Source organism: Colletotrichum chrysophilum (assembly GCF_026319265.1).
Source record: "Colletotrichum chrysophilum strain AFK26 chromosome Unknown scaffold_89, whole genome shotgun sequence".
NCBI lineage: Eukaryota > Fungi > Ascomycota > Sordariomycetes > Glomerellales > Glomerellaceae > Colletotrichum > Colletotrichum chrysophilum.
This window is the reverse complement of record NW_026517376.1, coordinates 5,731-32,830: the sequence shown is the minus strand read 5'-3', so window position 1 is coordinate 32,830 and position 27,100 is coordinate 5,731. Positions and strand designations below refer to the sequence as shown.

Below are 27,100 nucleotides of genomic sequence, written 5' to 3'. Positions count from 1 at the left end.
GCATTGTGGGCATGACTGGCAAGAATTACTCGGAGCTGGAAATGCGGTCTCGAAGATATGAAGATATGGTTCCACGCCAGTCCCCGAGACGGATGATCTGAGTGGCTTATCCTTTTACCCTCCACCGCCACTCGTTCATTTGTCCGAACAGTACTCGTCACAACATGACCGGGATGGCACGGAGATCGTAGCTGGACTTGTGCCAGGCCAAGCTGTGGTAGATGCCTTGACAAGAACACTGTCTGGCCTACAAGACGTTTGGTGATTGCGGCCGGCAGCACATTATGATTAACGATTGACGATTGTTTGGTGTACGGCGTAGGTAGGGTGCGGTGTGGAGCGTGGTGCCTAGCTTGCTCGCGATTATACCAGTTAGGAGTTCGATTTGCTTTGCATACACATGCGACATCATGGCTACAGCCGGGAAAAAATATGGCGTAATGGTTTCCATGGCATCTTTCATTGTACATATTCTTACAATTCCAGAGAGTGGTGTTCCACGCTCTGTCGACCAATCGACTTTAGACATCAAAACTGGGAGTTTTGTAGCCACAGTGAAAAGTGTCTACCAAGAGTAGTAGGGCCTTTGCGCAGACACCGGCCTATCAGGCAAGTGGACCCAGGGCTTCCTCCGCGCTTGTTTCGCCTCTCTCTCGTTGTGCTCGCGTATTCTCGTCTTCTCCTCCTTCAGCACGACAGAAATGCCTAAAAATGGCTTGGTCAGCCCACATGAAGATACACGTCGATAAAGGGCCTGAACCGGGTCGGGACTTACTAGTTGACGGTGATTGAATGATGCCAAATCTGCCTCGTCCCTTGTAGTCCATCGACTTGGATCTCCAGGGTCCTCTTCCCACCCAAGACTCCGCGACGTAGAGCTTCGATGAGTTGTCGACTCTCAAAGCTTTGCCGTCCTTGGTCTCGATCTTGATTGGATCATGTGATTTACCCAGACCCATGCCGCGGCTGACGATGGCCAGATCTCGAGCTTCTTCGAGCTGATACTTGACCTCCCGGGCCATCTTCTTCTTCGAGTATCGCATCTGCAGAATCGCCTCTTCCACACTCTTGCCCTGTACTTGGCGAGCTAGGTGCACAAGTTTCTTGACGCTGGTCTCCAGGAAGGGACTCTTATGCTGGAGCTCCTTCTCTGTCTGGGCGATGCGCTCAGAGCGGCTGACGCGGCCGTTGCGACGAACCATCTGGATGACTTTCTTCCTCTCCCATCGTAGACGAGCTCGCGGGTCGGGGTCAACCCGGTACGACATAGTTTCTGCCGTCTTCACAGAGCTTTGCATCCCGGGGGCAGTTTTTCCGCCCTCGGCGACAGCATCCTCAACTTCTTCTTCGAAAATAGAATTGGAAAGCGAAGCCTGCTGCTTCTTGGCGAATTGCTCACGGATCTTGGGGTCGTTGAGGTTCTGGCCACCGCTGAAGGAATCCTCAACAGGATTGCTCTTCTTGCGGCCGAACATGCCAGAGAAGCCCCATTTGCATCGAACTTGAGTGGCCGGGCGCAAGGGAAGAATAAGAGGCCTCGTTGGTCGTGCGATGGATTGAAGGGTTGAAGAAGCTAATGGACGATAGAGATTAGCTGGTCGATCCGCCAATGCCATGTCGAAGTAGCAACTTCACGAACGGGAAACATAATCCTCGAAACTGACCGGAAGAGGTTAATCTCCTCGCAGGGAGATGGATGTTCATGGCTGCTGTTGTGTCTGCTGGACGATAAACCAGCAATCCTACGTCGCCATTCCCGTTCCTGCAGAAAATTGCTAGATCAGAACATCTGATATGCAGAGAGTTGCGCCCGGGCCAATGCGGGCCGTCGTTCTGTGGATCTACCTTAGTCCTTAGCCGGAGTTGACCCGTTTGCACCGAGCCAGGAACACTGCAACGGACGCTTATGTAAGGATACGATGACGCCCAGCAGCCAACCAGATGGAGGGGGATTCAAAGACCCAGGCCTGCCTGGCTTAGGTAATGTGAGAAGTGCGGGAAGGTCAGGAACAAGTCACCTACGGATGGGGAGAATTTGACATCACGTGATGACTCCATCGCGCGAATTCATCAGACCATTCGAGCTACCCGAGGACTTGAGCATCACCAAATCACCCTCGGATACACGAAATATCGGCTCAATCGACCCTCACAACTCCCACTCAACTCCGCATCACAATGGCCGGCACTACTGCTGTCAAGCCCATCACGGGCGTACGTTTCCCGAATCAATTGAGCACCTTGAGCCGCAGTCGCCGGGCCTACGGAGCATGAACAGTTGTTGGCTAACAGCGAACAACAGATGCTGCGACGCAACCTGGTCCTCGACCTTGGCATTGCTCTTGGTGAGTTCTCCCCGAAGTCCTCTTTTGGTCCGCAGCTGGAATTGCGCCGCCCCATTGCGCTCCGTCATGGGCCATCCTCGGGATATGCATCGATGCGCTCGCTACCCAGCAGTCACCCACCCTTCAGACCAGTACCCTAACTTCCTCGCAGGTCTCGGCTTTGCTATGGCCAATGTCTACTGGTATGCGAACACCGGAATAGATTCGCCCGATGCTTCACGCAAACATGCTCGAACTAACCGTATGTCAGGTACGGCTTCCACATGCCTCGCACGAACGCTCGCGATGCCTATTACGCCAAGTTGGAGCAGCAGAAGGCCGAGGCTCGTGGCCAGAAGCAGTAAATGACCACAACGACGACGATTGACTGCGGTGGCGGCAGAAAACGAGGGCACTTGCTTCGATTAGCGATGGGATTGAGAAAGCATTCGTGGTTATAGACAAGATACGGGCTTCATCAGCTGGTCAACCGACCCCGATTGTACCATACACACCAGCAAATCGAGTCGAAAACCATTCTTACGTCGAGGGCAACGGTTCAATGGTGTGACGTGCAGAAATTATTACTGCGAGGCGTGTGAGGCGCTCAGTCAGACGTGCTGCTTGTCGCGAACATGATACTGTCACCAGTGCCTCAAAAGACGAAAAACTCAAAAGTCCGTCTAACATACAAAGCTCCCAAGGGAACTGATGGGTCTCTCTATACTATACTGCACATCAATCTACTTCATGTCTTAAAGGGGTCGTGAAATCTGTTCGTAGCTTTTGGATCGCCTGCCTTTTTCCAGCACCAGAACATTTCTATTTCTCCCACAACTCTGGCCATTCATGATACGTCCGCTGGTCACCGTTTCCCTCTGTGCCATGGTCCTGGCGGACGTCTGTACTGCGCAACCCCAAAGTATTGGCGTGCCCATCTTTGGGTCCAGCATTCAGCCCTTCCCATGCTGTGGTTTCAACAGTAAATGTACCCTTCTTATCCTGGCATCTATGGAAGGTAATGTTCAGTAATCTTAGGCATGCCATGGGAATGAATCATATCGCCGATTTCGTGCCGCATGAGATTCGCCAAGTAGAACAAAGTTGGGAACGGACTTACTGCCGGAAAACCCGCATGATAGGCCAACATCCAATGGGGCTGTCTCTGCGGTCGGGGTTTTTGACGGTGCATCTAAACTGCGTCATCGCCCGCAACGCGCACTTGGACAAATCGACATCAGCACCCCTCTCAAGCTTGCGCTTTTTGCCTCTCTGGTCCGCCTGCACATGTCGCGGCAAATCCGACGCATCGAAAACAAGGCAGGGCGGGGTCATCTCGACTGCAGAGGCGGCGTCGAAACCAACCGCGAGGATGAAGAAATATCTGGACAAGAGAAAGTATTCGCGGCTCTCGATGAGGGGCAGGAGGCTCTTGGGCGACGCCAAAGAGACCACGCTAGAACAGGTTGGTGTGCCACAAGATGAGAGGCGATAAGTAGTCTGGACTGGTGAGGTTGAGTAAATGGTGGACGGTGGATGGGGTCGGTGTTTTGGGGGGTCGGCCGACGCAAACTTTTGGTCCGTGGAGGAGCCAGACAGCTCACCACTCACCTCAACCCCCCAGACTACTGGCATCAAACCATCACCAGGCTCCGTTCAGCATGTCACAGCAGATCTGTTTTTCGCCATTTGTCATCGTCATACAGCTGACTTTGTTTCGATAGGTCTTGGACGTCTTCAGCGCAGAACACAAGCCCGTCAACCCCACGAAAAGGAAGAATCGACCTAATTTCTTTCCCATCCCACTCCTGAATGCGTTCGCCGTCAAGAACTTTCGTGCTACACAATCTATTCCTCTCGCCGTCACCGGCCGTCAACTCCCGCTCATCTACCGGCTTGTGTCGGGCCTCGTTTCCGCGCCCCACTGCAAGACGGTTCTCATCTTCGACACAGAAGGCCGCTTTGACGTAACACGCCTCTGCTGCGGTGTCGACGACATCCGTCACGTGTACGTTCAGCGTCCGGCGCGCCGTGGTATCACCGGCAGCACCAATGGCCCTGCCGATCCAAAGCGCATTTCCCCAGACCAACTTAGGGAGCAAGTCGCTGCGGCCGAGCAATGGATATTCTACGGCAAGCACAATAGCGGCGCACGCGAGTTGTGGGGGACTGTGGTCATCGGAGCCATCGGAGCCGGCGACATAGTGGCCGCTTGGAGAGGCTGGCTGGATGTCGAACGCGCCAACGTTCCCGGGTTCTCCATCGTGTGCAGCGCAGAGGAGGCCATCAGCGATCGCCAAAGGCGTCAAGAAGCCGTTGACGCGGCACTGTGGGTTGCCTCTGCGAGGTGGGGAAGCTTTACCTTCACGGAATCCGTTCCTCATGCACCCGAATCTCACCACAGCAATGCAATGACGACTGGAAACAGTTAAAAGTGATGGGGCCGTGGAGGATGCGGAGGAGGAGACAAAAGAGGAGATGCGAGTGGAGCGAGCATGCTTCTCGTAATGTCCAGTGCAACTACATCTGCAGCTACGTGCTACATTGCACATTTAAGGACATGCTCAGGATGCTCTCCTTCTGTGTCTTCACCAACATCTCTGAACCTACCATACCCACATGTTCCACTTGCATATGAAGACAAACCCTACTACAACAACCCGCCGTTGCAGCACTCCAAGTCATGTTACCTCGGAGCTGGTGTACTTGGAAAACACGGAGCGGAAAGGGATCGGCGGCCCAGGTAACCGAAGGGGGGGGGGGGGGGGGGGGCATGCACCAACGCCAACACCGGCCGGACTTGGCATGTATTACAATAACACGGCGCCGCGCGAGGCCGCAGCATGACGGAGATGCGCAGGCTAGGCATCGGCCCAAACGGGTAGGACCAGATCCCTCTCGGCATCTCAATCCCGTCTTATTACCTTTCATAGTCCCCCAAAGCCAATCAATCACCATGTACATGGTTCGGCAGCGGCGTGAAAAATTGTAACGAAGCCGGCCAAGAGACGAGTTAGCTTCAGGGACCTCCTTAATCGTGCCATAAAGAAGCATTTCGAAGCTTGGCGATAATTGCCAGGTGTTGGGAGCGAAAATCAAGCCGAGTGTGTCATAATGGTGGTACAGGTTCAAGTGCTTCAAATCCCTCGGCGTCAAATGGCGCCTGTGTATCGTGTATTCTGCTGTAGCTAGTGTCGCAACTCTAGATTGCGGTCATATACCTCGTTGATTGGAAAACGCCTGTGGTATCACAATTTTCCCCCGAATTAAACAAGTACCCTGAACTCTTAACCCCAACACTATGAAAAAGAAGGAAGTGGCTCGCTAGCAAACAAACTCTTAGATCACGAAGTTCACATGACCACGCTAGCCCAAAATTGGCTGGTTACGCTCCTCCAGAGGAGTGAAAACGGCGCTGTCCTTCGACTGAAGAGCCTTCAAACACTCCTCTTCACCGAGAATGTCCTTTCTCAGCGATGTGACAACCCTCTTGCGGATCTCGCGCTGAATGCCGTAGCGCACAGCGTCTAAAACGTTATCGACAGTCGCCTTGGGCTTGTAAGCCGGCTCCGTACCATCTTGGTAGACACCGGTCTTGACGAGGATGCTGTGCCACTCATTGTCCGCATGCTCATCGTAGGCGTTGGTGCCCCGAATATCACTCTCCGGTGTATCCCCAACAAAATAGACGGTGTCGGGAGGTGCGTCCAAGCCGTGTTGCTGACGACGCCATTGCTGCAGCAATCTCGTTGCAAACTCGAAGGTACTGACCTGGGGCTTGCCGAAAGCGTGGGTGTGTAATTTGCCCTTCTTCTTGGTAACGTCACGGAAAATGACCTCCAACATGCGGCGCAAAGCGCCCATGCCAAGACGAACATTATCGTGGGCAGCAGACCAGACGATATCGTTATGAGAGAAGTAGATCGGTGGGCCCTCGTCGAAAGTTTCGCTCAGAGTACCGAGACGGCCTCCCTTGGACATGGCGAGATCGAGCATAATTTGAATGTCGCCAGCCCAGTCTCGGGAATCAGCGAAGACAAAAATGGCTTCAATGGTGACATCCGTGAAATCTCTTTCGCGAGAATTTGTAAGTTCGTCCTGGGTGAGCTTGCGGAAGGGGGTAGTTGCGGAGTTATGCTTGATAATGTCTCCGGGTGTAATGACATCCTTAAAGCCATAGCCCTCTGCAACTTCGCGGCACTTTTCGCCCTCACCGCCAACAACAAGGACAGTGTTGAAGCGCTCGGCCATTTCTCTCATGGGAGTGTGGCCGCAGATAAACTGCGCTGGTGAGATGTCGATCTGCATCTGCTTAGACAGATCACCACATCTCTCTTCTTCCGTCTTACCACCGCCATTGGTGAGGAAGATGTACGGACTGTTAGACGTGCATGTTAGCATCCATCATTGGCGAGCAGAAAAGCCACGATGCGGCGGATACAAGTGGGGCCTTGCGATGTGGGCGGGGTGACAACTTACATCTGGATACCGTATTCGTTGTCGCCATTCAAGACCTTCATCGCCTCAACTGCTTCGGGGATTGCCCGACCTCCTCTAATGAGGACACCGTCGATGTCGAAGGCGAAAGCAAAGCTGTCAGCGACAGGGGCGTCGATTGTGGGCGTGACTGGTGACAGCGCGCCGGCAGGGCTACCCAGAGCTGATGATCCAGCAGAGCCGCCAGCGGAGCCATCCAGAGAGGATTCGGGAGTGCTTAGAGCAAGATTGTCCAGTTCCTTGCGGGCTGCGACAATGCTTTCAATGAAGCTGCCGGTGGACGAAGCTCGGTGGTTGGGAGCCATGTTTTATAACCGTTATGAGGGGAGTCGAACACGGAGGGAGCAGACTAGTTTCCTGGTGTGCAATCAAGTGAAGTGGTGAGTAGTAGAATGCACCCAAGCTAAATCTTTCAAAGATAAATAGCGGTCAAAAGCGCTGATGAATCGGAAAAGTAAATGATGAAGCAACAATAAGCTCCATCTCGAAAATGCCTCCTGGGGACCACCGGCTTATATAGTCCAGGTATGAGAGCATCTTGACTTGACGCTGACGTCTCACTCTAATAGCTGACCTCTCTTTCTGGAGCACTCTCTTTCCAACGTGTGGATGTCTCCGCAAAAACCAGGCAAACGCAGGCCCTTGTTGACTGATACTCCTGGGATGAGTTTCTTGAGTCGTGCATGGTCCGTGGATACGTGGAGGCGAAGTAGCATGAGAAGTTTTTTTGGATCCTAGACCTGAGTGCTCCACTGAGGGAGACACAAGGACCTTACCTGGTGGTGAGAATTCTGATTCCTACAGGATACAGCAGTACATGTTTAGGATAGGCTCAGTGCCCAATCTCCAAAGTATCCTGCGTGTGTGTGCGCCTGTTTGAAAGCAAAGAAACGTGGGCACAAAGCGGAGCGACGGCGGTGAGATTCAGATTGGGGTCGGCGCAAAGGCTGGGCCGGGCAAAGAAATGAGCGAGTCACCCAGCAAGATGGCAGTTTGAGAGAGAGCATGGTGAACGAGGCTCCATCCGGCCCCAGTTTGCCAACCGTCATGGTGGAGACTTGGCTTTCTGGTTCCTCGTTGCGGCTGCGAAAGGTTCCGCCGAGAAGCAAGGAGAGGCCCTCGAAATGTCCCGAGAGGGATGATGATAACTGGACTGATGCGGCAGCGATCGCCTTTCCGAAGCGGCCTTGGCGAGTGCACATGCAAGCCGCCATCACGCCCGTTGGACCCTGAAATAAGCAAACTTTCAAGACTTTCGGACGGGTGCTGCGGCTTGCGGCATGGTCAGCCAAAAACAGCAATGATGAGGGAGGGACATCCAAGATGGACAAGGCAAGCGAGAGAAGAAGCGACACGCAGTTAGAGAGAAGGACGCCTCGGGCCAACGAAAGGTAAAGACAGCCAGGAGTTTGATCCGGTATCTTTCAAAGTATATGCCGCGCCACCTTGTCTCTAGGTAGTACAAATGGTACATCGGTGCTTTTGTTTTGTGTGATGCTTCTCACCTGAAAAGGGCAGAGAACACTGTGAGGATGCCCCTCCACTGCCCCTCCCCCTCCTCCCATCCTTTCCCCTTCCATGACTCCTATTGGATCCAGGTGCTGCTCCTTATCGATCGTTCCTTGCGATACGGGTAGACGTTACAGGGATGGTGCCAGCAACCTGCCATGATAGCACAGATTGTGGTCCACAAATGCGAGAATGCAATCGCACCATGAGGTGAGAGCGAGGGCGTCGGTGTCAGGAAGATTGGAAAAGTGTATACGTAGCGCAGGCCTCGACGTGAGACTTCTGGCCGTGTGGTGGCCAAGCGGGCTCCATCAGAGCGGGTCCGGAGAGCCCGCAGTGACGTCATGATGGTGGATACCCACTCGAGACACTAGTGTACAGACAATGTGAAGGGTTCAGAAGTCGATGTGACAGGCCGGATTCTCGGGTGATTGGACCAGGAGGGCTCCGCAAGACGGGCCGAAGGAACTTCCGCAGCATCGGCTGGCTTAGGTAATGCGCTTGTGGCGGCAATGAACCGGGCGCTTGGAAAGGGGTCGGGCCCGGAAGGCCTCGGGCGTGTCTAAGGTACGGTTTTTCTGACACCGGTTCCGCATGACAGGGCTTGTCTCACTGCCTGCTAATTAAGCACGGCTGGCATGGCCTTGAAGAAAAAAGTCGATTCGAGAGTCTAGCAATGCTGATCCTTGGCAACTGCCCACAGAAGGCCGTTTTCCTGCCAACATATCTGGGCTAACAGCGACTGACTCGGCGAATGACGTCTCGTTGCGGCTTCTCCATGTCATTGCGGACAGGACCACAATTCCACAACATCTCCAGGCCATCCACATACGTTGTACCCGCCGCCACGGGCACGTCGCTCCGCGGTCTGTCCCTCATCAACATTTGTGGGTGAACTGGCTGCTCCCACCCTCCCTGTTGAGGGACGGGCGCAATGCGCACAGTATCTCCTCTTAGGGTCCGAGGAGTGGGAGGGCACGAGGGACAATGGAGCATAGGCAACGGGACAATGAAGCATATGGCCAAATGTTCGACTCGTACAGTATGTGTTGGTCAATTCGACACATTCCCCAAGTATCCACTGCGTTCCCAGCGACATGTGCGACGCATTGCAGGCTCACTGCGCGACGTAAGGTCAAGTAGGGTGGGCAGGCAGGCAGGCCGCAGGCAGGCAAGGCATGGTGGGCATGGTGGGCATTCTCACAGGCTCGGGACGACCTCTTGATGCGCGTTTTATCATCCATAGCCTTTGGTCTCTCTGTTTTCCTGCGCCTCGCCGTCTTCTCCTGCGCAGCTACGCCATCGGTCAGCTTTGCCGAGACGAGGCAGGACGTTGGCCGAACAGAAACAGGCCGTGGTCCGGCGCTATCGCTATCGCGTCCCGCTGCCACCACGCGCGCTACTCGCCATTCGCATTGTGATGCCGTCACCGTCCGCCGTCTCTGTACTTATATGCACGCCCCCCCTTGCAACTCCCCTTGCCATCCAATTTTGTCTGCCATAAGTCCACCAGAGACAGTTTGGACATACGGGCCTTGCCATTCCTCATAAACCTGCTGCATGTTTTAGCTAGATCCTATTCGCCTGTTGTAGCTTGTTGGGTAGAAAATAGCATGGACAACGACAGGCGAGAATGAGAGGAGGGAAACAAGTACCAGGAGCCCATGGTACTACTACTCTGCAGACACCAAGGAGGCTGAGGGGCTCCACGAGGGAATAATGGAGGGTCATGGTTTCAATGGGCTGGCGTGACTGGATGGCCAGAGCACGAAGGTGGATTCTGGGAGACGCCGCTCACTTGCTAATAATCAATCATACATCCATCCATCCTTGGAGCTGCGTTTCACCCTTGATGATGGGCAACGCAGGCTAGGCCGGCAGGTAGTAACCAAAGCGCCTTCGCGTGCGAGGTGCGTGTGCATCTCCCTTTTATCCCTCATTCGTCTTGCAATATGCCTCATTCCTCATTCCTATTTTACGATACCTTCGGGCAGGATTCCCCGATACCAAACACTAAAATGGAAACCCGAACAGGTCAGGGGTCATGGCGCTTATTGAAGGTTGACGAAGAGGCCGCCATCAACGAGCAACTGTGCACCGGTAACATAACCGCTGAGCTCTTCACAGGCCAAGAAGACGGCCGGGCCGGCAAGGTCGGACGGCACTCCGGTGCGGCCCAGAGGAATGCGGGACTCCATGTATGTGCGCTTGGCATCATCTGAGAGATCTTCATCGTTGAGCTGGGTCTTGATGGTGCCAGGGAGCAACGCGTTGCAGCGAATTTTATGCTTGCCCAGAGCAACAGCGGTGCTCTGCATCAAACTGAGGACACCGGCCTTGGTGGGAGTGTAATGTGTTTGCAGACCGCCACCGACGAGGGCAGAAATGGATGAAATGCCTATGATGCTGCCTCCCGGGGGCGACTGCTGGCTCATCTGGCGAGCAGCAGCTTGTACGACATAGAAAGCACCGTCGAGGTTGGTGCGGACAGTTTTGGTAAAGAGGTCTGGCGTCAAGTCGAGAAACTCGGCAAAAGTGCAGATGCCAGCGTTAGAGACACAGACGTCGAGGCGGCCGTTGCCCGAGTGCTTAACGGCGAGAGCCACCAGCTGGGCGGCGGTCTCGGGCTCGCGAACGTCACCAACTTGATGAGCGAAGCGTCCGGCGTTAGGGTTCGCCGTTCTCAAAGAAGCTGCCTCGGATTCGAGAGAATCGAGATGAGGTTGGTCCTTCCCAAGGCCCAGGTGGTTGACGACCACATCGGCTCCTTGTTTGAGGTATTCAAGACAGATGGCACGTCCTATACCGGTGGTACCCCCAGTGATGATGGCGGTCTTGCCGGCGAGAAGGTTGGTTGGAGCCATATTGATGTCAATTGCCTGCGCAGTAGTTCGGGACGTCGCACAGAAGCTGGAGGAGGTGAGGTTGATTTTATGTCGGGTGCGGGGTGTTCTTGGGCGGCAAGGGTGTCGGAGGATTTAGTTGGTTCGACGGCGAGGGGACGGCGACACGGGTGAGGAGAAGCCGGAGGGGTTAGACAAGATCGATCGTAGCCTACTTCAGATTGATGGCGTGCAAGATGGTTCGTTGACTCTCTTCCGGCTGTCTTCTCTCGATTGAAGCGTGTACATTCTGACACGGGTGGTCGAGTGGCTGGCCGGCAGAGTATTTGTAGCTGCGGACGATCGTGTGGTGGTGTGGGTGACGGCGGTGGAGGAGGCGGAGACGCGTGAGGAGCACGAGGGGTTAATGTGCAGCGAGGCCGGTTCTCTGGAGCACCGACGAACCGAGTCACGATGCCCAAGTTGGTATACAAGGTAAGGTAGGTACTAATTAGGTGCCTAAACTTAGGTGAGGCAGGTCAGTACTTTTGGTAATCTTTGTTGCCAGTAGGAATGCACCTTAAGGTAGGTAGGTAGGTGGGTAGCAAAGAATGCGCAGGCATCGTGTCTTTCTGTCAGAAAGCATCATCGAGGCTACCGGGCTACTTTACCTACCTCACCTACCTTACCTACCTTACCTACTCAACCTAAGGTAAGGTAGGTAAGATAGTGCCGTCCCCAGAAGGTGTCTGAGGTGCCCAGGCACAGCCCGTCTATTCCACCTCAGTGTCCCCTCCTCCAGATCACTTCCATAGCGTAAGGTGCCTGGGCTGCCTTGGGTACCTTGTGTCAGGTTCCATTCACTGCACCGTGAGCCCCTTAAAACCCCCACCATGGACCCACTACGAGCTGTGTCCATTCTCTACTTAGTGTCACTCACCCCGCGTCCTCGGGCCTCATTACAGCGAGCCAACCCCACCAAGCACAGCCGGGAGTCCCTCGTCCTAACAACGTCCACGCCGCTGAGACGGCCTTTGCTCCGCGACCTTGGGCGACACGACGCCATTTATTCATCGCCTGTCTCGGATTTTCCGGTGCGTCATGCCCTTCGGGTGTCCCGATGGATATCATCTCTCTCAGCCACTTAATCACTGCCATGGTTAGACTGCTGCTGGCCGTCCAGATCAAGGCACACTTCTGATGTCAAATTCGGCAGAGACCGAAGGCATAGGGAACAAAGAACACAGTGAGCCGACATTAACATCCAATTCATTTCCATTGCTACAGCATTATGAGAGTATTCATGGCCGCTGGTTGCGGCACTGTCCCAAGGGTCTCGTTTGTCATGGCTCCCCGCCTAGGACAGTACTTAGCGCTCCACCACCGTTCGCCTCTATATTTCATGACCGTGCATGCCGTTCGCCTCTATTCTCTCCTTGTACTTCAAGCGCCATTGGTGACGTTCGCAGCCGCCTGCTCCTCTTCCGTCTTCAAAGGCCTCTCCTATCTTACTGTTAGTCTTGCTACAATCGCATGTGGGTGGGTAGCTAGTTTCTTACGATGCTGGTGCTGAGCAGCGCCTTGCCTGGAATCAACTTTGACCTCACGGCGGGGTTCAACGTCAAGCCAAAGCCAGGCTTATCCAAGTCTGCCGTTGTAAGATATCCCTTGGTGGGAATGGGCTCGTCCAGGAAGAGATCACCGAACACGGGAAGCACGCTCTTGCCATCTGGGGAGTTGGCCAGGTACTCTTGGAATGGCGTGTTGGGCTGTGAGATGACAAAATGGTAACTGTACGGGCCACTGGCGTGAGGAACAACAGGAATGTCATAGGCGGACGCCATCGCCGAAACCTTGAGCAGCTCTGTCAGGCCACCCAGCCACATGACGTCGGGCTGGATGATGTCGAGGTTGCGGCCCTCGATAAGCTTGCGGAACCCAAACCGTGAGTACTCGTGCTCGCCCGTTGTGAACTTGATGGTCGGGTGTGCCCGCTTGATCTGCTCGAAGCCGTCCGTATCGTCGGGGGACAGACACTCCTCCCACCAGTTGATGTTAAGGTCCTCGCATGCCTTCGCAATCTCGATTGTGTAGGGCACGTTCAGACTCATGTAACAGTCCACCATGATGGGGAAGTCGGGGCCGACACTCTCACGGTGCTTGCGCAGGAACTCGACGTTCTTCTTCAGCCCAACGTGTCCCTCGTCTGGGCAGTAGGGGAGAGGAACCTTGCCGCCCCAGAAGCCCATCTCCTTGGCCGCAGCCGGCTCAGGGCCAGTGCAGTAAAAATCGAGTCGCTCCTTGGTGGCACCACCGATAAGTCTATAGACAGGCTCATTTCTCAACTTGCCCAGCAAATCCCAAATGGCCAAGTCAATGACGGAAATGACGGCGAGGGGCAGACCCTTGCGGCCGTAAAACATGGAGCCTCGGTACATCTGCTCGAACAGCAGGTTCGTGTTGCGTGGATCGGCACCGATGAGGAAGCGCTCGAAGTGCTGGTGGACGAGCCAGCAAGCCGGAGGACCTGTGCGTCGTGTATTAGCAAATTAGTTTCTCCGTCGTCTCGCCCAAGAAAGGCGTCGCGGATACACCCATCTTACCTCCGAAGCCAGTAGCAATTCCAACGGTGCCATCTGAAGATTCAATCTCGACGAGAAACGAGCCCAGAACGTTGATGCCCCAGCTCGTTCTGGAATTGCGGTATTGCTCCCATCGCGAGCAAGGCGTGGAGATGGGGCTGTCAATCAACCTGTTGAAAATCAGTGTCAGTCGCGCTTCTGTGACACGTCGTACCGCTGCAGTCGGAGCGACGTGGTGGGAAGCTTACCAGTGGCCGCCCTTCACATTGTGGTAGTCGCCTCCGGAGCCGACGCCGCCAATAACGAAGGTCCGAATCTCCTTGATGGAGGGGAATGACCTCACGGACGCCATTGTGTAACTCACTGTATGGCTCTTGCTGAGGGGGTGGAAGTGGTGGTGAAGAGGGAGTGACGCGCTGCGGGACAATTACGACAGCCACGATGCGGTTGAAAAAAAGCGATTGGGGGGGGGGAAGAAAACGTGAGGGGAAGAGAAATACACCAGCGTCTTTTTAAGAATAATTGGAGGAAGTCGCCATGCGGTATGCGGGCGGGCTTACGAAACAGACAAGCCGAGCTGGATACGAAGGGAGGGGATATGAAAAAAACAAGAGACAGCTTATCAGACGACGGAACCTAGGCGGCCAGGCAAGAAGCAACTGGGCAAAACCGGCAACGGCAACATGATCAGGTCAGTGGGGGTAAACAAGGCATGGCTGGGCCGAGAGTCTTGTGGACTCAGCTCGTGCTGCCTCACTGACTGAGGTAAGGTAGTGAGCGGTGGACTGGGGGTTTTTGGAGATCGGTGTCAGATGTCCCGACAGGCGGAATTGGATCCATTGATACTCGGCATGGGGGTTCGGAAGCTCCAGCGTACGCTCAGGGCACGAAGGACCCTCCTTACCTCAGGTCCACTGCAGTGTGCTTAGGTAGGTATGAAGTCCTTCCCTCTCCGTGCGTCGGCCGGGCTCCGATCAACTGCTGGCGTGGGCAGCAACTCGAAGGATATGACCAGCCAGGTTGATGTCGTTCCGGCGGATGCAAGACGCGCCGAGTTCGGCATGGAACACGGCATGGAACACGGCATGGAACACAAGCTTCTCTGCTCGACCAACAACGAACTCAATCGAGTAAGTAGCACAAGGCTCGACTAAATGCCCTGTAGGCGCTCGCCAATCGGACATTTCAATGTATGACTGGGCTTGCGGAAGGCGATGGCGGATGAGTCTGCGTCTCTCAGAGTCAATTCGGGTGAGCTCTGTTCCGTACGAATCCCGGCCATGGTCTCGTGACAATTGGCATTCGGGGAATGGGACAGCTCTGCCCGAGATCTAGTCCGGGACCTTTGGATAGGTAGGCTGCTTCTCCTGAGGCATCAACAGGTGCTTTCCTCCACTGCGGAGGACTCCAGGTCCGGTCGCAGCCCGACTTGGGAGGCCGGCGGTAGCCGTCTCCGCACCACGACTCCCGTCCAGGTCTGCCCGGCGCCGGCGGATCGCACATGGCGGCCACAGTTGTGTCATCTCGTGATTGATCACGTGGAGCCTGCCATTTGCGGGTATGCTACTGCAGTGTGGTCGTACCTAAGGTAGGCAATGGAATTTCCTTGCCTCGGCCTGGCGCAGCCGCTAGATGACGGATCTCAAGCCACCTCCACATTCTGTCCGCGTGGCCTCCACAGTTTGCTTACCGCGTAGGTGCCCAGGAGTTTTGGCATTCCCTCTGTTGGAGTCTGTCCAATCCGAGGCGCCCGTCTCTTCTCCGCCTCCACACTCACCTCCGCACCCCTCGCGGGCCTCTCCGCTTCGCTTCCCCTCCCCCGAATTCCCTCCCCTCATCCACCTTCCCCTCGCCGCCATTCCATTCCCGGTCCTGTCCTGTCCGTTTGTCTGCCTGTCTGTCTGTCCACTGCTGCCGTCTGGGGTTGTCACATCATTTTCTTCTGTTCGGCCTGCGGCACGTGTGGGACGAAAAACAAAAATACCCCGAGCCTCCTCTTGCCCTCCGCCCCAGCCTCCTGTTCCTGTGCCCTTTTTTTCCCACCCTCTGCTCAACATTACCCCGAGCTTCCCAAGCTTCTCCCGAAGTTTGCGTTGCGAATCGCACAAACGCCTGCAACTTCAGCGAATTTGCCGCCCTCGCTGCGCGCGTCATACCCAACCACGCATCTTGCCTTGCCTTGCCTTGCCTTGCACCCGCGCACCCGACGACTGCCTTGCGCTGCGTCGCGTCGCCCATCCGACCCGCGCACCTGAGGATGCAGCACAATGGCGGACACGCTCTCAGCAGCCGGTCACCGCCTGCAGCCAACACCACCAAGTCTCTCCAGAATCTGAACCAGGACCAGAACCAGTCGCAGACCCAATTCCAGACCCAGTCCCTGAACGACCAGGACTCTGACGACGGCAACCAGCTGCATAGCGCTGATGAAAACGATCTCGACCAGGACGATCAGGATGTCACCCGTCTTGGGAAGCGCAAGAGACCCATATCTGTCTCGTAAGTCATTCACTGTTCTGTTCCGTTCCATTCCCCTTACCCGTCCACTTACTTCTCCTTCCGTCCTGTCTCCATTCTATCCCTATCCCAATCCCGTCACTGCCCAACAACAACCTTGCTTAGGTTGACCGTCCCGTACTCGCTCTGCTCCGTCCTTCCTGCCCTACCTTTACTGTGCTTTGTCTTTGTTTAAACCAAGTCAGAGCCTTGCCCGTTTTCTGGATACCTGCCTCGCCTCTCTGTCTGATATCCCCCCCCCCACACCTCGCCGCCTCATTCCTGCTCTTACCCGCCTGCTTGTCTCTGATATGCCCCTTGTGCTCTGCCGTCCCCGTCTTCCCCATGTCACCGTCTCCAGAGCATGTGCCTTCCGAGCAAAATACCGAAGCTAACAACCCAATTCCAAGGTGCGAGCTGTGTAAGCAAAGAAAGGTACCGTTGCGTCCACTTCAGCTTCCTTTTCCGCTCCCCTCCATTTCCCCCTTACCCACCTCCACAGTTGCTGTCCCCAGTTTCTCCTCGATCCTCCGTCGTGGTACCTTCATTACCACGGTAGTGTTGGCAAGCTCAAAGCGTACACCGCGTTGTTCATTTTGATTTGCGGCCTTATAGGCATCCGTTGGAAGACGCAAGGGCGCTGCAGCTGACCGACCTCGGCTTTACAGGTAAAATGCGACCGTGGCCAGCCTTCCTGCGGCTGGTGTAGTCGCAATGGTGCTCTTTGCGAATACAAGGAGCGTAAGAAGCCTGGACTTCGCGCAGGCTACGGCCGGGAACTTGAGCAACGCCTGGATAAGCTCGAGGAAATACTCAGAGCGCATGCCGAGATCCTTCAGGCAACTCTGACTTCCAGCCAACACAATGGCACGGCGCCAAGTATACGAAACAGCAACCCAAGTCTACCCAGTGACCACGGCACTCCACGAGAAGCCGCGAATTTGTTTCGCCCGTCAGAGTCGATCAGGACGCCACAGGCTGAGACTGCCCTCTTCTTGCAAAAGCCGTCCACTTATCCGCCCTCAACGCAGTCTATGGAGTTTGGCATGCCTCCCCCGACGCCTTCAATGCATGAATTTCAGGGGCAGATGCCCATGAGCAGTATGCCCGCACCTCCGAGCCATGTGGCTGCCATGTCCCACCCAAGCAGTGCGGCTCAAGAGTACTACGGCACGAACCAGACGCAACTCCACTCGCCTGACGTTCCAATGGCCCAGAGTCAGACCTCAACTACACCAGATCAAGAGCTTCCACCTTACGACTTGCTCTATGCCCTGGTAGACCTATATTTCAAGCACATCAACACATGGTGCCCGATTCTGCACAGGAAAACGACCCTTGATTCTCTATTCGGACCCTCCACTCTTGAAGAGACCGATCGCATCCTTCTCCACGCCATCGTAGCCACCACCCTGCGCTACTCAACCGATTCGAGACTCACGGAGGACAGCCGGCAGCACTATCATTCCATATCCAAACAAAGAGTCTTGCTGTATGGCATGGAAAATTCTTCGGTTAAGGCTCTCCAAGCGTTGGTGATTCTGGCCCTCGATCTAGTAGGGAGCAGCAATGGCCCGCCAGGGTGGAATATCATGGCTTTGATCACAAGATCGGTCGTGCAACTGGGTTTGGCTGTTGAGAGCACATCCTTCTCAGTCTCGCCCAACTTTACATCAATTTATACATTGAGGGCCATGATTCTCCCGGAGCCAAAGGACTTCATCGAAGAAGAGTCACGACGGCGGCTATTCTGGATGATATATCTTCTGGACCGCTATGCCACATTGGCAACCGCCTTCGAGTTCGCACTTGATGATAAAGAAATCGACCGCACATTGCCCTGCAGAGATGATTTGTGGATCAAGAACCAAAAGGTCGAGACGCGGTGGTTTCGTACGCAAGACCATCCTGAGGATACGAACCCCGAGTATGACATCAACAAGCCGGAGAATCTCGGTGCTTTCTCGTATTACATTGAGATCTTGGCCATCCTCTCCAAGATCCACAAGTTCTTGAAGCAGCCTGTGGATATCAGTGCGTTGAGCGATGTTGAGCAGTGGCAAATGCGGTACAAGGAGTTGGACAACATGCTCACATCGTGGAAATTTGGTCTCCCCGGTGAATACGGCAATATGGCGAAATTGTTCCAGCCTGGCAATAAGACGCTCAACTGTGGCTGGGTCATGCTACACGCCACGTACCACACAGCAGTCATCAGACTGCACTCGTCAGCGGCATATCCAACGACCCGGTCTCCTATATTCACCCCTTCTTACAGTGCTTCACAGAGATGCCACGGCGCAGTCGAGAACATAGCCGCACTAGGCGAATTCGTCGTGAACAATGGCCTGCTGGCGAAGCTGGGTCCCCCTTTCGCATTTACACTCTGGGTGGCCTCTCGTTTGCTCTTAGTCCACGGGTCAACCGTAGAACACAAACTCTCACCTCAAATCCAGTTTTTCGTGGAAACCCTTCGCGAGATGGGGAGATATTGGCCAGTGGCAGCGCGCTATTGCGGCCTTCTACAACGCGTCTTGGACGAACACCGCGACAGCGAGCGACAGGGAGACGGCGTCACCCCGAGCTCAGTCAAGATACTAGCCGACATGCGCCGGACGGCTTTTGACCTCGACTTTCTGATTTCGCGGCAGCCTCGCGCGAATGGGGTGCCCAACCACAGCCGCTTACCAAGCGTTACGCCCGCACGAACACCGGCGCCAAATGAGCTCGAGTATTTGGATGTCTTTGACTTTTTCAATGTGCCACGTTTGCCGGTAGGCAATGAGAACATCGCCGGTATCCAGCATGCGGCTGGCGGGCCCAATGGGCAAAATGGAGCATCATCGGGGGTTGATGCAAACAGCGAGAACGGCGGCTCCAGCGGACCAGCTCCTCCGGGCAACGAATTCAACATTACGAATTTTATGGTGGACGCGAACAGCGACTGGCTCTTTAAGCAGGAGGGAGCTAAATTTCTCACATGAATCACACCCGAACATTGGAATTAGGGGGGTGGTTTTCGATTAGCGTGCTGCTGGTTGAGTGCTGTTCTGGCAACGTAACGCATGGCCAGGTAATTATTTTAGTTCTTGCATTAGCCCGATACCTGTCTGTTTTGTGTTTGTAGGTAAGATGGGTTGACTCAATCAAGGGTTGACTATGCAAGTATGTGTGTATGATAATGACGGATCTCACGGTTGTCTCAGACCCTGGGCGACTGGTCTCAGTCCAACAGTTGTTGAGCCACAGCTGTTGAAAATTCGAAGAACACGCATTTGAAGCCGAAGCTTTTGATCGGTTTGAAGTTGTGTTACTAGTATGGAGCGGGCGGATGCTGGGTATTGGAGAACTGCCTACTGAGGATCTGATGGGGTGAGAATCCTATGATACAACAAGGTTGCGCTGAGGCATTTGTCAATAAAATGAAGGGTATATATTCATTATTTGCTTCGTAGCCAACCCAAGTGTCTGCTGAGCATTAGACAGCAAAATATTTCCCAGTCCCCCGTCCGAGCCTGACCGATCGCAACGCGACAGTGACTTATGATCATGCGCCACAAGACCGCTGAAAAGATGCATACAACATGTAGGGTAGCAGGATTTATCAGCCACAGCACACACTTGGCTCCTCAATGCCTGGAGCCTTTGGACCTGGTGCTGTTGGTGCGTCGAGGGTGATGCGGCAGACAAGCCAGTCGCACAGGAACTTGCCCAGGCCGGCTCCGATGATGATTGAGATGATGAGGTATCCATTGTAATACATTGCCAGCAACATGACGATGTAGGCCAGGCCGAAGGTGGCGGCGTGAATTATTGAGCGAATAAATTGTTGCAGGGGGGATGCGCGGAAGACGAGCGTCTGAGGCGCCACGACGGCGGGAGGGTCGCAGCAATTGGTTTCTTTCGGGATGCGAGCTTGCAGCTCAGCAGCGCGTGCTCGGAATTGGCGTTGAATGAGGGCATCGTATTCTTTGCCCAGTCTGCGAAAGACTTCGAGGAAAACAGTGAGGAGACCGACGCCGATACAGCTGGCAGCGAACATGCCGGCATTTTTGATCTGCCACGATTCGGCAAGGAAGCCTGTCAGGGGCAAAGGTCAGCGAGAATTCGTTCAAGGTTGAGATGTCACACAATTGCGAGCATGCTCGTATAAGGTAGGCTAGGCAGTCAGTGCCCATCAGGTAGGTTGGTTATACGCACAAGCGTCAACTGTGTACCAGTTCCACAGCATGGACATCTTGCAGTCCGCCGAGGAACTGCTCATAGAGCTGTGATCCATTATGCCGCGAGGTCTGTGGCTCTATTTCCGTAGCGTGTCGATTCTGAAGTTGCAGGAACTTCAGCCCCAGAAGGTTGCAATGTTCGGTTTCTGAGTGGTGGTAGCAAAGCGCAATTCGATCGGGGACGGTGGCAGCTCATACGACCGGCGCCGCAGGGAGGAGTCGGGGCCGGGGTGGCTTATTATCTATGCGAAGACGGAAGGCTGAAAGGTTGGAGCGCAGGGTGAGCGAGAGGATTAAATTGCCCCGCAACGAGAGGAAAGATGCACGGGCGAGTTCGGCAGCAAGCAGACATGCAGTGGGTTCGGGTGAACCGAACAGTGGGAAACGCGACCAGCAGAAGCTCTGGGTCGCGGGGGAATCGATCCTGGTAAGCTAAGTGGTGCGCAAGTTTCAAGACAGGCGGGAACAAGGGTCCAGATTTGGGACTGGAGAGTTGACGTGCCCTTAGAGAAGTGACTTTATGATTGGTGGCAGAAGAAATCAGAGTTGAGGTGGCAGTGACAGGTGCTTTGCCAAGTCGAATTGCCAAGTTGGGTTGCCACTGGCCATCGTGAGGTGAGCGCGGAGGGGACCCTCTAACTTGCTCACGCTAAGCCGGTTCGGAGGTTAACTGCGTAAGGTACCTCCATATAGTACGGAAAAGGTACCACGAAAAACCGTGGACAGATGCGGGTGGGTACCGTTTCCCGCTGGGCAACCTATTCAAAGTTGACAATTCAAACTGCAATTGAAAAATGTAGCGCGATGCACTTGCTCAAACACCACCATGAGATAATTAGAGCAGAGTGGTAGGGGCAGGAATCTGGCATGGCGCATCTTATTGATGCTATCAAGGTGCAAGAAGAAATGTGAATGCGCTCTGAGCCTCAACTTCTTCTATGGAGAACAAGTGGGCCTTGGAATCGCACCTGTTCAGTGTTCCCGTAGTGTAGTGTCCGTGCCAACCCCACCGCGGCCTCCTTAGTGGATCGACGCCCCCGGCCCGGGCCCGCTTTCCGGCAGAAACTTGCTCAAAGATGCTCACTTCGGACTTGCTCATTCCACGTTTCCTTCACTTCAAGTTCCGTGTTTCTGGATGGGGTCAGCTAACTTCTTGGCTCCCATCTTAAGACCAACAGCGACATATCAGTGCGTCCTGTGGATTCACCTGCTTCACTACGGTCAGTCCCTAGCCGGATATTGCTTCTTCAATGTCTCAGTCCATCCTCCGCTGATGTGATTGATATGGCCTCGAGCCTTGCTCAGCGAGGACGTGGATAAACCCCGCTGTTGCTCTGCGTCAAGGCAGAACCACACGGCTTTCATCCATGGACCTCGCCATGGCCAGGCCCTGTCTCTCCCTTCACCGCGGGCTCCAGCCTGGGTCTGGACCTTAGCCAACTGGCTCATCATAGCTCTCCCATTCTTGATGACACACAAACTTGCTCAAAAAGAAAGTCAACAACCGCCGAAGCGGCCCTAGTATGGGGCATATGACTATCAAGATAACTCCGCTTCTCATCCCGGATCGAAACACCGCGGAGCCGCCCCAAACCGGAAACATACCAAGACCCTAACATTGACTGACCAACCCCATAAACTCTCTCAAATCCCGCCTCGTCCCGTTTTTCCCATGCAGAGAATGCGACGGTACTTACTTAGTACCGTTGCCACATCGTCTCCTGGGCCTTAAGAGAAATGCGTCGCCGGATGTCGCTATCTAGTCCACCGTCATCTCAAAGTCTCTCGTCCCAGAACGACCAACAGCTCCCGTATTAGGTTTTTCCCACGCCACGACCATCATCGGCAATACAGCACAGTCCTCGCTCGATTATCGTCATCCTACTTCCTCACTATCTCGCCATCAAGCCTCCTTTCCTCGGCAATACTTCGCGACGGCAGAACGACACGCGAACGGCCTCGTTCTTTATGCAACCCTACATTGCGCTGCAAGTCAACCTACGTAGACGGCGCTGAGCGCTGACGTCTCGCAAGCTTGCCCCCATTTCAGGCGCCGACCTACCGACAAGCTGGGCATCTCTTACAGAATGGACTATCATCTTAGGAGCCAGTTGGCAGCTCGCCATATCCAGAACCTCAGCGAAGCCTCGTCCTTAGAGCCTCATTGGGGTTATGCAGACCGAGCTGTCCCCTGCACCAACGATGCTGGATCATGCGCATATCTTGATCTTGTTTACGGCTCCCACGACCGGGGTATGTTATACGTTGGTATTCTATGGATCATCATTGGCGGCATTCTTTTGATCTGGACCATTGGAAGACGGGCCATTCCATCCCTCTCCGAGGAAGACGTCCTTCGTGCTGCCCTCCTAGAAGACACACGCGCGAGCAAGAGCTTCGTCCACCGCCTCCGCCAAGCCACCTCTTCTGCGGTCAACCGCTATCTCCTTCCCGACTGTGTCCGACCCATCTTTGGACGCACCACGCGTCTTCAGGTATTAATCCTGACCGTATTGGCTGGTTACCTTCTGGTTTTCTCCTTCGTCGGCATGATCTACACCACTTGGGTAACGCCCGTCAAGAAAATGCCAGGGGTCTACAACACTCGAACTTCTCTCGGCCCCTGGTCTGATCGTCTCGGAATCCTTGCCTACGCTCTCACGCCCTTGACCGTTCTCTTTGCTACCAGAGAGTCGATCCTCTCTCTTCTCACCGGAGTCCCCTACCAGAACTTCAACTTCCTTCACCGCTGGCTAGGATACATCATTGTCATTCAGTCAAGTCTGCACACTATCGCGTGGTTAGTGGTCGAAGTTCGACTGTACCAGCCTCAACCGTCCGTCGCAAATGAGTGGATCTCCCAGCTATACATGATCTGGGGCTGTATCGCCCTGTTCTTCCTCATGGCACTCTACGTCCTAAGTCTGCCTCCGGTTATTCGTCTGACGGGATATGAGTTCTTCCGGAAGTCTCACTATGTTCTTGCAATGCTATACATTGGAGCTTGTATCGGTCACTGGAAGAATCTCGAGTGCTTTATGATTCCATCTCTCGTTCTTTGGTTCCTGGATCGCGCTGCCCGTGGTATCAGAACGGCTCTACTACACCATAACTTCATCGAGGGCAAGGGCATGGGCTTCTCTGCTGCCCAGGCTGCCTTGACGATTTTCCCGGACGCGGAGGACGGCGATGTCGTCCGACTCGACTTCGAACATCCTCATGACGCATGGCACATCGGCCAGCACTTCTATCTGTGTTTCTCCGAAAGCAGTATTTGGCAGTCTCACCCGTTCACTCCTCTTAACGCGCCCCTGACGGTGAACGGAAAGACGAAGCATTCATACATTTTCCGTGCCAAGGGCGGCGAGACCAGAAAGGTGGCCGAGATCGCCGCACGAAAGCTTGCCGCCCTCTCCGGCGACAAGGAACATGCTGCGCCCACGACGCCAGTGATACTGACGGGGCCATACGGAGACCCAATCATTCGAAATATCACCTCGGATGTCAACATTCTCTGCGTCGCTGGTGGTACTGGAGTGACGTACGTTCTTCCGGCTTTGATAAGCCTCAAGAGGCACTCGGGGAATTCTCGGAAGCTCGAGCTTGTCTGGGTCGTAAGACACATGAGCGACGTTGCTTGGATCAAACCCGAACTTGATGCCCTGGAGACCAGTGATGGTCCAAAGGTGGTTATCCGCATCTTTGCAACGCGCGATGCTCGCAGTCAACCCCCGAGCCGATCTAGCAAGGCCATTGAGGCTTCTGAATCTGGATCTACGTCGGAGGACGCAGCTGGTTCCGATGAGAAGCAGGCTCAAGTGTTGTCACGCGTTGTGACGGAGACGACGAGCGGCGAAGCCTCTGGGCATCCCCAGCTAGACACCATTGTTCGGAACTTCGTGGATAATACTGCCTCTGGTAGAACGGCCGTATTTGCCAGTGGCCCTGGTGGCCTGATGTCCGATATGCGTGTTGCGGTCTCGAAGTGCAACTCAGTGAGTAGGGTATGGAGAGGAGAGGAGCGGTATAATGTGACCCTTGTCCATGACGAGCGTATGGAAAGGTGATGATTGACGGTTACGTGCTCGGGGTTCCTGCGGCTTTCATTGTTGTTCAAATTCATCAGTCTTGATACCATTTTTCATAACTAGTAGACTTAGACCGGTGCAATATACCCAAAAGTGTTGGTACAGCACTATTACAAGGCACTTGCTTCGACTTCTTTCATTCATATTCGATCCCTCAGCCAGCACATTCTGTGCGTGTTTCTGGGGATGGCTTACCATGAAGTCGTCTTCCTTTTTCTTTGACGAGGAGTTTAACAGACACTAGACATTACGTACATTTGCATAGGAAGTGGTAGGCATAAACGAGGCGCATCGCGGTCAAGGCATTGGTCACATACAAGCGGTACGGAGAATTTAACGACGTAACTCCATCTATGTCATCTTGAGAATGGTCTTGACTGGATAGTGCCATTGTCGAGAGTGGCATCAATCTGGCTATCTGCACTCAGGCGTTCACAGCATGGCTCAGAGGCCCTTCCAGGTCGGAATCATGGCCGTTCCACAAAGGAACATGCGTATCGTGAAGAACGTGGGCTGACACAATTGTCTGATGATGATCATGCCTCGGACCTGCCCTCCAGCAGGCTTGGGTTCATGTCGATGAACTTCTCCCATCTCGCTCGTTTCTATCTCCATATTCCCTGCCAGAAAGCGAGCTTCGTCATTGCAGGTATCTCATGATCCAGGGACATCACTGTGGTTTGAAGCGGGGTGACCACCCAAACACACCGGATTGTGCGGTGAGTTTGACTCTCAGAACTGTAGCATTGCATGTACTTGGGCCCATCGCTATCACATGCGTTTCTACGAATCTTCCGGTGAGAGTAGTCCGGGAACCTTGGCGTCGAAACTATGCTTGCGAGGGAGGCAAAGGCCTCCTATTCCGGGGAGATAATCCGTGCGAAGATATCAAGGTTCCGGCAGCACACATCTAACGGTGGTGTTCCATCGCTCCAACGCGTTTGACCATGGATGACATGGCAGTCTATCAGAGACACTCGTAGTGATCCATTAGAATACTCCCGACTGCTCTATGAGCGCAGTGCTGCGTCAAACCAGAAACGGGGAGGGCGCGCTGGGAGACTATGAGTTTGCGCGATAGGTACCGGTGGGCTTCCAATTGAATATGTTACGCTATACTACCTCTGTGCAAGGGTCAGTGTGCACATAAGAGGGGGCTTATTCCATGTGTTGAAAGCCTTCACATGTTTTAAATCCCCATCTGCGTCCCACATGTCTTCTTCTCCCAAGGGAACAGGCGCACGCTGGATATCGTAGTGCCACAGCAAGTTCGCGAGTATCAGCCTGAGCTCCAGGTAGCTCAGATGTCTGCCTATGCATCCTCGTGGGCCGAGAGAAAATGGCTGACTGGATTCCTTGTTCTCACTAGCAAAAGCAGACTCTATCCATCTCTCCGGAACGAAGTCATTGGGGCGGGAGAAGTTGTAGGGCGAGTGAGTCGCTGCCCAGCTGTATACAGATACCGTAGTTCCGCCAGGAAGGAACTGGTTGGCAACGGTGTCGCCGTGCTCCGGCACAGTACGCGTGAGACCCGTCGGCACAGGTGGAAAGATGCGCAACGCCTCGTCAATACACGCATTCATGTAAGGAAGTTTCTGAAGATCCAGGAACTTCATGTCTTCGGCAGATGCAAAACTGGATCGTATCTCTTCCGTGAGTCTCTTATACACGTGTGGGGTGCGCATAAGCCACATCGTCAGGCCCGAGAGAAGAGAAGCTGTGGTCTCGGAACCAGCAACTATGAACAGGGCGCTGTTGAGGATGATCTCGTCCTGGCTGACTCCGCCCTTTTCGTTCTGGCGGAGAATGTAATATAGAAAATCTCGGTGCTCTCTCCGGAGGCCCTCGTCAATTCGCCTGCCATTATTGTCAGCAGTTATAGTGGCAGGTGTCTGGGAAATTCCTTACTTGAGGCACTTTTCTCTGCTCAGCTCCAAGTGGCGGAACCTTTTCTCTCTGAGATCACTTGGAATGAGATTAACAAGCACCTTCTGCAGAAGACTTCCGGTCTTGAACATTCGCCTCGTAGCCTGCTCGTACGCCCCAGCCTTGATGGTCTGTGTGATGAGGGATACCCATGAATGGAAGACACCGTCTTTGAGACACCCGAACGGTTCGCCGAAAGCCATGTCACCTATGATATCGAACGTTGTGAAGTCTTGAACGCAGGTGATTAGACGGATTTTTCCATGGAATCAATCGATGAAAACCCACTGAACCAGTCGCAAATATTGATCGCCGTGTGGCTGTCAGAGAACGGTCTCAGCTTATCAACGAAGAGATTTACATAGCCGCGGATGATGCTCTCTTGCTCCAGTAATGCCTTCTGGCTAAAGGCGTGCGAGAGCGCTCGCCTTTGGCGGGTATGGTTTGCATCATCAGCCATGGTCAATGTTGTAGATCCCGGTATGTCCTGCACGGATCCGACGCTGTGGAATTGATTAGCGCACGCGTCGGGTGTCAGCCTTTCCAGCATATGTCAACGTCAGGTATCTCACTGGATAGCTACCGAATGTTAGTTCTCCAATTTCCTAGGTTCTGGACGAATGTGGTGCCTCA

The 27,100-nt window shown here is 54.2% G+C and overlaps 10 protein-coding genes across 10 annotated transcripts; 4 read left to right on the top strand and 6 right to left on the bottom strand.

Moving 5' to 3' along the window:
- Positions 1–565: 565 nt before the first annotated feature.
- COL26b_009329 (uncharacterized protein) lies at positions 566–1,475 on the bottom strand (the record flags this gene model as incomplete). Its single annotated transcript, XM_053182060.1, has 2 exons — positions 566–705; positions 776–1,475. 2 exons carry the CDS (start codon positions 1,473–1,475, stop codon positions 566–568), a joined length of 840 nt encoding a protein of 279 aa, XP_053033955.1.
- Positions 1,476–2,178: 703 nt separating this feature from the next.
- COL26b_009328 (uncharacterized protein) lies at positions 2,179–2,689 on the top strand (the record flags this gene model as incomplete). Its single annotated transcript, XM_053182059.1, has 4 exons — positions 2,179–2,214; positions 2,303–2,345; positions 2,497–2,527; positions 2,596–2,689. 4 exons carry the CDS (start codon positions 2,179–2,181, stop codon positions 2,687–2,689), a joined length of 204 nt encoding a protein of 67 aa, XP_053033954.1.
- Positions 2,690–3,696: 1,007 nt separating this feature from the next.
- Positions 3,697–4,756, top strand: COL26b_009327 (uncharacterized protein; the record flags this gene model as incomplete). The annotated part of the gene is made up of 2 exons (XM_053182058.1): positions 3,697–3,789; positions 4,049–4,756. The coding sequence occupies 2 exons, from the start codon at positions 3,697–3,699 to the stop codon at positions 4,754–4,756; spliced, it is 801 nt and encodes a 266-aa protein (XP_053033953.1).
- A 934-nt stretch (positions 4,757–5,690) lies between these two features.
- Positions 5,691–7,126, bottom strand: COL26b_009326 (uncharacterized protein; the record flags this gene model as incomplete). Its single annotated transcript, XM_053182057.1, has 2 exons — positions 5,691–6,702; positions 6,804–7,126. 2 exons carry the CDS (start codon positions 7,124–7,126, stop codon positions 5,691–5,693), a joined length of 1,335 nt encoding a protein of 444 aa, XP_053033952.1.
- A 3,255-nt stretch (positions 7,127–10,381) lies between these two features.
- COL26b_009325 (uncharacterized protein) lies at positions 10,382–11,194 on the bottom strand (the record flags this gene model as incomplete). The annotated part of the gene is made up of 1 exon (XM_053182056.1): positions 10,382–11,194. The coding sequence occupies one exon, from the start codon at positions 11,192–11,194 to the stop codon at positions 10,382–10,384; it is 813 nt and encodes a 270-aa protein (XP_053033951.1).
- A 1,401-nt stretch (positions 11,195–12,595) lies between these two features.
- On the bottom strand, positions 12,596–14,086 carry COL26b_009324 (uncharacterized protein; the record flags this gene model as incomplete). The annotated part of the gene is made up of 4 exons (XM_053182055.1): positions 12,596–12,655; positions 12,712–13,679; positions 13,756–13,904; positions 13,983–14,086. 4 exons carry the CDS (start codon positions 14,084–14,086, stop codon positions 12,596–12,598), a joined length of 1,281 nt encoding a protein of 426 aa, XP_053033950.1.
- A 1,905-nt stretch (positions 14,087–15,991) lies between these two features.
- COL26b_009323 (uncharacterized protein) lies at positions 15,992–19,214 on the top strand (the record flags this gene model as incomplete). Its single annotated transcript, XM_053182054.1, has 2 exons — positions 15,992–16,233; positions 16,940–19,214. 2 exons carry the CDS (start codon positions 15,992–15,994, stop codon positions 19,212–19,214), a joined length of 2,517 nt encoding a protein of 838 aa, XP_053033949.1.
- A 620-nt stretch (positions 19,215–19,834) lies between these two features.
- On the bottom strand, positions 19,835–20,509 carry COL26b_009322 (uncharacterized protein; the record flags this gene model as incomplete). The annotated part of the gene is made up of 2 exons (XM_053182053.1): positions 19,835–20,310; positions 20,431–20,509. 2 exons carry the CDS (start codon positions 20,507–20,509, stop codon positions 19,835–19,837), a joined length of 555 nt encoding a protein of 184 aa, XP_053033948.1.
- A 2,031-nt stretch (positions 20,510–22,540) lies between these two features.
- COL26b_009321 (uncharacterized protein) lies at positions 22,541–24,520 on the top strand (the record flags this gene model as incomplete). The annotated part of the gene is made up of 1 exon (XM_053182052.1): positions 22,541–24,520. The coding sequence occupies one exon, from the start codon at positions 22,541–22,543 to the stop codon at positions 24,518–24,520; it is 1,980 nt and encodes a 659-aa protein (XP_053033947.1).
- Positions 24,521–25,659: 1,139 nt separating this feature from the next.
- COL26b_009320 (uncharacterized protein) lies at positions 25,660–26,670 on the bottom strand (the record flags this gene model as incomplete). The annotated part of the gene is made up of 2 exons (XM_053182051.1): positions 25,660–26,398; positions 26,450–26,670. 2 exons carry the CDS (start codon positions 26,668–26,670, stop codon positions 25,660–25,662), a joined length of 960 nt encoding a protein of 319 aa, XP_053033946.1.
- Between the last annotated feature and the right edge of the window lie 430 nt (positions 26,671–27,100).